Raw genomic sequence first — 7,333 nt, forward strand, 5'->3', positions numbered from 1 at the left:
GCGTACGCGGAGGCGGCGTGGAACGTGAACAACATGCCGCGGGGACGCGGGTCGGTGCTGCGCCATGCGCTGGGCGAGGAGCTGATCACGGGCGTGATGGTGCCCTGGCTCTACGTCGGCTCCGCCCTCTCCGCCTTCGCCTGGCACGTGGAGGACCACGCACTGTACTCGGTCAACTACCACCACATGGGCGCGGAGAAGGTGTGGTACACCGTGCCGCCCTCCGCCACGCGCGCGCTGGAGGACGCGATGCGCGACGCACTGCCGGGCCTGTTCGCCGCCGCGCCGGGGCTCATCTACCAGCTGGTCACGCTGCTGTCGCCCGCCGAGCTCCGCGCGCGCGGCGTGCCGGTCTACCGCTTTGTCCAGCGCCCGGGCGAGTTCATGATCACCATGCCGGACTCCTACCACGCCGGGTTCAACGCCGGGTTCAACTGCGCAGAGGTGAGGAGGCGTGTGTGGGGGGTAGCTAGGGGGAGGGGGGTGTCTGTGAGTGGCTGGGGGTGTGGAGGAGTGAGTTTGGTGGATGCCCGGATAGACAAGGGGGAAAGTGCCAAAGCAGAGGCATGCACAGCCATACACTGGGTATCCCAAACCCCCTCTCCCCCTCAAATCTTAGGCGGTGAATTTTGCGCCGGCGGAGTGGATCCCCTACGGCACCGACATCCTGGACAAGTACCGCCAGAGCGGCAAGCCCCTCACACTGAGCCACGACTCGCTGCTGGTGGCGCTCGTCCAGGGTGGGGCCAGGCGGGGCGCTGCTGCACCCGCGCGGGCGGGCGCCGAGGAGCGCGGGCCGCCGGGCGGTGGGGTCGAGCGGGAAGACGGCGGGGGGGCGGGAGGGCCGAGTGGCGAGGCCAAGGTGGAAGGCTACGACGAGGTCAAGACGGAGGCTGTGTGCGAGGCGGGACGATTGCCCAGTGGCGAGGAGATGCACGGGGCAGTGCCGCCGCCCCTCGCCGGCCTAGACGGCCTCGGCGCCGGCCCGGCGCGGTCGGTGCCCGACGCCCGGCCCGCCTCGGCGCGTAAGGCGGCGAACACTGCGGCCGCCGCCGCGCCGTCGCAGCAGGTGCCGCTGTTGCCGCCGCCGCCCGAGGCCGTGGCGCTGGCGGCGGGGGACGTCTGCCTGCGCGCCACGGAGGAGCGGCGGCGCCTGTCTGCGGGCTGCGCGGCGCTGGCGGTGAGGAGCAGATCTGCTGAGGGCGCCGACGCGAGGAGCACATGTGTCGAGGGCGTCGGCGCGGCGGGCTCCGTCGGCGCGGCGGGCTCCGTCGGCGCGGCGGAAAGTGCCGCCTTGACGCGCTGGTACGGCGCTGTGGAGCGCATGCCGCCCCGGGCGGCCGCAGCCTCGACCAGCGGCGCGCGCCCCGCGCCCGCCCCGGCGAGCGTCACCCCGACTCGGCGCCGCTCGGCGCGCGGCCTGTTTGCCGACACCGCCGACATGGACTGCTGCGTGTGCGCCTGCGACCTGTGGCTGTCGGCCGCGCTGTGCACGCTGTGCCCCGACCTGGCCGCCTGCCCCGAACACGTGGCGGCGCTGTTGGAGCGGGCGCCGGGGGGAGCGCCACCGGGCGACGCGCGGGCCTGCCTGGTGCTGCTGCAGCGCCACACCCCCGAGGAGCTGGAGGCCATGGTCGCCGCGGCCGGCGAGGGCGAGCCGGGGGTGTGGGAGGCGGTGCGCGCCGCGCGCAGCCGGCGGGGAGTCAGGGAGGCCACCCGCGTCCGTCACCGCAGCCTGGGTGGGTCTGGGGGGCGGGAGGGGGGTTGAGAGGGGGGTTGCGGTGGATGACAGCTGGGAGCTGGAGTGCCTCGAGCCGGGAGAGGGTCCTGGCAGGTGACTGCTGCTGCTCCAGCGTGGGGCAGCTTGTGGGTCTGTCGGGAGAAGTCATACCTGGGGCTGGGGAGCCGCTCTGTCGCTGAAGATGACGAGCTGTCTGGCCTCAAGCCCACTCGGTAATCACTCCACCGCAACCCCACCCGCCCACAGGGCCCTTTGATCCCACGGGCAAGAGGTACTCGAGCTGCGGCGGTGCTGCAGCGGAGTCGGATGCACGCCTCATCCCTGAACTCAAGCCCACATCAGGCCTGTCGGAACCGGGAGCGTGCCTGATTGCAGCGGCGCATCAGTGCGCGATTCCTGCCTGACGCGCAAGGGGTCGTCTCTGCACTGACGCGGTGTACAGACTGCCGACCTCCGCTCATTGTCGCGAGACCATGGTGCATTGCATTGCATTGAAGCTGGCCGGCCATGATCATCAACCCGCCCCGAGCCTGCCATTCGAGGACTGCGCACATGTGCTGTTGACGATAAGGAACGTCTAGGAGAGTGAAGGAAACGGGGTGCTCTTGTGCTGGTATCAGAGACTTTGAGTGCGAGACCCTGTGTCATCCCTACTGGGACATACACTTCACCAAGGCATCCCGTGGAGCCATGTCACGGCATGCGGGAGCACGGCCCCGGTCCCAATCCCGGTGCGCGAGTGCTCGCAGCGATGGGGCATCCGAGCCCACACATAATGAATCATTTTCCAGTCTCGGGTGCCAGATAATACACCCTGTTGGATGGTGGTGGTAAAGGCGCCCAGCACCGCTGCAGGAGCTGGGGGAGCGGTGTGCTCGGGCCATTACCCACCATGCCGGGGGCCAAGCCGGCCATTCACGCCCTCCATGCTCCCTCCGAGGCGTCCCAGGAGCCACGGCAGCTTTGCAGTGCGACACAGCGTGGATGAGGAGGACTGGGAGGCGGAGATGGGGGTGTTCCGGCAGCGCACCCTGGCGCCAAACCAGCTGGAGACGCTGCGCAAGTACGAGGCTGGAGCGGTGGAGCTCGGAAAGGTGCGTCCTGGAATGGAAAATGGGGTCTTCTAGGGTGTAATGGGTGCCGAGTGTGGCCCCGCATCGGAGCCTCGGCACCGAGGGTTGCATCTCAATGAAGGACAAAGTATACCTTGCATGGGAGGCAGCGCTCCTGATCTCTGTTCCCGGATGCAACGACTCCCTGAGCTGCACGCATGCTAGACTCTGCAGTAGTGGCCTCGTGGGACACAGGACATCTTTTCCTTTCCCCCGCACAGGTGCTCTTCTGTCAAGAGGGCACCGCGCTCGTGACGGGGCTCAACAATGATGCCGAGCCCGGCACGGCTCTGGACTTTTCATCCGGAGCCCAGGGGTACGGTGCAGGGGTCTGGGTGTGCGCTGGGTGGTGTATAGATGTGTGAGAGAATTGTGTGCACACATACACTGCTGCAAGTGTGTTGCACCTCGGCCGTCAGACCACTCCTCCCAAAGATCGAAGTTCATTCTCGATTCCGCATTGCAGGGTGCTGCTGTGGCGGACTAGCGCCGGTGCGATTTTTGCGCTGGTGCTCAGGGAATCCTCCCCTGGGGTCAAGGCCGGGGATGGGGTGGTGTGCAGGCTCCGCGCCATCCTGCAAGTCGTGGATGATGCCGTAGGCGCTACGACCAAGCGTGACTACGTGGTCGACGTGCCTGGTGAGGCGGGGGGCGGGAGGGAGGGTGTGTTCTGGGAGCAACATGTGAAAGCCGCTGACATGTCACGCCTGGACTGGGTGAAGGGACAAGGGCAGGTGGTCACCTCCAACTCGCCCCTGTTTGTCAACATGCCTGCATCTCGATGCCGCTGCCCGTTCCCTCACCCTTCCCCTTGCCCACACACTCCACCCGATCACTGCAGTTGGCAAGTGCTTGGAGGGGCGCACCTGGTCCCCCGACCAGCTTCTGGACTGGAGGGGCCAGAGCGGTCAGGCCGCTGCTCTCCCCTCCATCACCCCGGGCCCCCGGGCTCCCCTGCTCGCGGCCCAGATTCCCATGGCTGACCGGGAACAGATCGCGGAGGCCCTGTACACCGGCGTGCCCTGCGTCGACGTCCTGACCCCCCTGGGCCTGGGCCAGTCGGTCCAGCTCAGCGGGCGTGACGCGGGCGAGCGCGCCGCGCTGTGCCAGGCCGTCGCCCACGGCGCGGTGGCCTCCGGCCTCCGCACGCTGTATGCCGCGACCGGCCCCGCCGACGGCGCCGGGGTCGGGCCGGCCACGGTCGACCCCGGTGTGACGCGCTTCGTCGCCTCGCCGGGGACAAACGTGGCGCAGCGCCTGTACCTCCTCTGCGCGGCGGTGGCGGCGGGGGAGGCAGTGCGCGCGGCGGGGGGCCACGCGCTCGTGATCCTGGACAGCCTCGCCCCCATGGTAGGTTGGCGCGGGGGTGGGAAGAGTGGGGAATGGCCCCATTCCTGTGTGTGGCTTGGCAGTGTGCTTGTCTCGCTGGCGCCTGGTTCACTCAGTGATTTGAATTCTCTGATGGCCCACCCTCCTCCTCTAAAACCACACCCTCTCACAAACACACACACCTTCACACACACAACTGCATTCCTAGGTTCGGGCGTGGGGCATCCTGAGCGCGGCCGCCGCCCAGACCCCGGGGGCCGCGCTTTCCTCCCCCGACCCGGCCTCGCACGTGGAGGTGGAGGGCATGCTGGTGTCGGTGGGCGAGGCGGAGCGCCGCGCCTTCCTTTCCAGCCTGGTCCAGCGCGCCGCCAAGATGGACCACAGGCTGGGCGGCGGCTCCTTGTCCCTGGTGCTGGTGGTGCCGGGGCTTCCAGCCACAGGCACCCGCTTCTCCCCCTCCCCCCAGCTCCTGGCGTCCCTGTCCCCAGAGCGGCGGCAGCGCCTGGAGGCGGCGGCCCGGCGAGCGGAGGCGGCCGGAGGCGGCGGGGGGAGGGGCGTGAGGGGGGTGGTGCTGCCGGCCCGCTGCTGCCCACGCTGATCGTGGAGGAGCTCATGTCCCTGACCGACGGCCAGATGGTGGTGGTGCGCGGGGAGGGCGGCGATGCAGAGGAGGGGCCAGGCTCGCGCTTGACCCTGGACCCCGCGCTGTCGGTGTCTCGCCTGGGCGCCCGCGTTTTCCCACCCTTACTGAGGCCCTTGGCCGGCCAGGTGAGCGTGGTTTGGATTGCTTGTTGGATGGGGAAAAGGAGTGCAGGAACGTGGTGGGGCTAAAGGGTTTGGGTTTAGAGGGAGCCTCCTCAGGGAGGCCGACCAGCGTCCCAGGGTGCGAGCGCCTGGACTGCGATTGATTAGCGCAGCTCCTACACCACCGCCGTCCCTGTGCAATGCCCCGCCTTCCCCCTTTCTTCCCGCGCAGGTGCGGCTGGAGCTGGCGCAGGCTCGCGACGCCGCTCGCTTCGCCAGCGACGCGGAGGGCCTGCCGGGGTCGCGGGGCGCCGCGCGTGTCGAGGCGCTGACGCGCACGCTGAGCCACCGCCGTGGCGCGGCGCCCGTGCCGCTGACGCGGCTGGCGCTGCGGCTGACGCTAATCGAGCTGCTGCACGACGACCCGGCCCTGGCCCCGGGGGTCAGCGTGGAGGGCGTGCTGCGCCGGTGCGAGGGGGCCAACGCGCTGGCGCCGGACCTGCTGCGGCGCATGGATCGCTGCGGCTCCGGGCCCGAGGCAGAGGCCTTGCTGGCCGAGCTGCGCGAGGCGCTGCGGGCGCTCGTTGCGCAGGAGCCCGGCCATCTTTCACCCTGACCCCTGCTTCATGCTGCCATGTGTGGGGAACGATACTGGGATGTATCCTTTCAAGGGATTTGGAAGTTGGAAATGCGAGGGCTTGGGCGAGGTCTGGCCAAACAGGGCAGTGCATTGAGCGACGAGGCAATCGTCCGCATGTATCTGCCAAGCGCCATGTCCGCAGGCATGAGCGTTTGCCGGGAACACATGCTGCTGCCTCCGCGCTGGATAGAAGTGCCTCGAATGGAGTTTCGTCTTGCCGTCCTGTTCCCAAAACAAGCAAACCATTCATGTCGGTGCGAAAATCATACCTCCCATCTCTGAGGATATAGAAAACCCGTGGGACCGGGGTTCGAGTCCCCGTATGCGAATGTTCCAAACGATACGATCGCATATCGTATAGGTGGTTAGTATACACGGCTCTCACGCCTCGAAACCCTCCCTTTTGCGATATTTTTGGGCTTTTCGATTACGAAGGGTGCCTGCTGGGGCAGCAGCGTGTATTCTAATCTCCCAGTTCCCGGGTTTTCCACGTCCCCACATGTTGCCTTGTGGGGAAGATGACACGTTCCTCCTCCCCCGCTCTCTTGCCGACTGCTGCCAGCACCCACATCGCTCCAACATTGTTACACAGCAACGGTCCAGGCAGCTTCTCGAGGTACAGCAGACCCTGGGTTGTTTTGCGCTCAGGAGAGACGCCTCGGGGTCGCCCGGCATGGGCGCTCATGCGCCCGGCACAGCTTGCCGCTTCCCTCTCCGCGCCCTGTCCCCTGTTTCATCCATCAGCAAGTGGTGCCTTGCACCTCCCCTGGCACACCCCCTATCTACTCAGCGCCGTACCACTCAGTTGTCCTCCGCGCCGTGCCAGCCCTGGTCTGGGTTCCGCTGCACCCTCTCGTCGAACTTGGCGCGCAGCGTCTGGCCTTCCAGCTCGGTGCCGTTGAGCGCGCGGATGGCGGCCTCGGCCTCGCCCGCGTCCTTGAAGCGCACCATGCCCCAGCCGCGGCTGGTGCCGTCGGCGTGGGTGCGCAGCTCCACGCGGCCCAGCTCGCCGTAGGGCTCGCACAGCGCCTTCATGTCCTGCCAGGTGAAGGCCAGGGGCAGGCCCAGGAGGACCACCGCCACGTCGGGGTCGGCGGCGTAGCCGCCCTGCCGCGCCTGGCCGCCGCGCAGGGCGTTGGAGCCGGCGTCGGGGCGCACCGAAATGGTCTGGCCGCGCAGCTCGGTCTGGCTCAGCGTATCGACGGCATGCTGCACGTCGTCCTCGCTGGCGAAGCGCACGAGGCCAAAGCCGCGGGAGAGGCCGTCCTGGCCCATGACAACACGCGCAAACTCCACCTGCCCCGCGGGCTTGAAGTGGTCCTTCAGATCCTGCCACGCCACGTCCGGTGCCAGGCCGGTGACGAAGACGGTGCGCACGCGCTGCGCCTCGAGCTCCTCGGGCGTCAGGCGCGGGCGCGGCGGGCGGTCGTCACCACGCTCGAAGCTGCGCGGCGCGCGGTCGTAGCCGCCGCGGCCGCCGTCGCGCGGGGCGCGGTCGTAGCCGCCGCCGTAGCTGCGCGGGGCGCGGTCGTAGCCGCCACGGCCGCCGGAGCGCTCGCGGTCGTAGCCTCCCTCGCGCGGGGCGCGGTCGTAGCTGCCGGAGCGCTCGCGCCGGGGCTCACCGGAGTCGCGGACCGCGTCGGGGCGATCCTCGCGAACGAAGAGCGCGCGGCCGCGGAAGTCGGAGTTGGCGAACTGGTCGATGGCGGCGCGGGCATCGTCGGGCGTCTCAAACTCCACCACGCCCCAGCCCTGGCAGTGGGGGGA

The 7,333-nt window shown here is 68.7% G+C and overlaps 3 protein-coding genes across 3 annotated transcripts in view; 2 read left to right on the forward strand and 1 right to left on the reverse strand.

Moving 5' to 3' along the window:
* The window catches only part of F751_6665 (Lysine-specific demethylase 5A), a gene marked incomplete at both ends in the record, with an annotated part of 4,788 nt that extends 2,643 nt beyond the window's left edge, over positions 1 to 2,145 (forward strand). The window contains 4 exons of the mRNA XM_011401344.1: positions 13 to 444; positions 620 to 740; positions 870 to 1,739; positions 1,988 to 2,145. Of these exons, the coding sequence (XP_011399646.1) occupies positions 13 to 444; positions 620 to 740; positions 870 to 1,739; positions 1,988 to 2,145 (1,581 nt within the window). The remainder of the gene's footprint in view (positions 1 to 12; positions 445 to 619; positions 741 to 869; positions 1,740 to 1,987) is intronic.
* Positions 2,146 to 2,667: 522 nt separating this feature from the next.
* On the forward strand, positions 2,668 to 5,542 carry F751_6666 (ATP synthase subunit alpha; the record flags this gene model as incomplete). Its single annotated transcript, XM_011401345.1, has 8 exons — positions 2,668 to 2,835; positions 3,075 to 3,169; positions 3,320 to 3,492; positions 3,695 to 3,981; positions 4,108 to 4,203; positions 4,391 to 4,600; positions 4,744 to 4,950; positions 5,159 to 5,542. The coding sequence occupies 8 exons, from the start codon at positions 2,668 to 2,670 to the stop codon at positions 5,540 to 5,542; spliced, it is 1,620 nt and encodes a 539-aa protein (XP_011399647.1).
* Positions 5,543 to 6,367: 825 nt separating this feature from the next.
* Positions 6,368 to 7,333, reverse strand: part of F751_6667 (putative RNA-binding protein) — a gene marked incomplete at both ends in the record, with an annotated part of 2,491 nt that continues 1,525 nt past the window's right edge. The window contains 2 exons of the mRNA XM_011401346.1: positions 6,368 to 7,003; positions 7,202 to 7,318. Of these exons, the coding sequence (XP_011399648.1) occupies positions 6,368 to 7,003; positions 7,202 to 7,318 (753 nt within the window). The remainder of the gene's footprint in view (positions 7,004 to 7,201; positions 7,319 to 7,333) is intronic.

The sequence above is a fragment of the Auxenochlorella protothecoides genome (assembly GCF_000733215.1).
Source record: "Auxenochlorella protothecoides strain 0710 unplaced genomic scaffold scaffold93, whole genome shotgun sequence".
Classification (NCBI taxonomy): Eukaryota; Viridiplantae; Chlorophyta; class Trebouxiophyceae; order Chlorellales; family Chlorellaceae; genus Auxenochlorella; species Auxenochlorella protothecoides.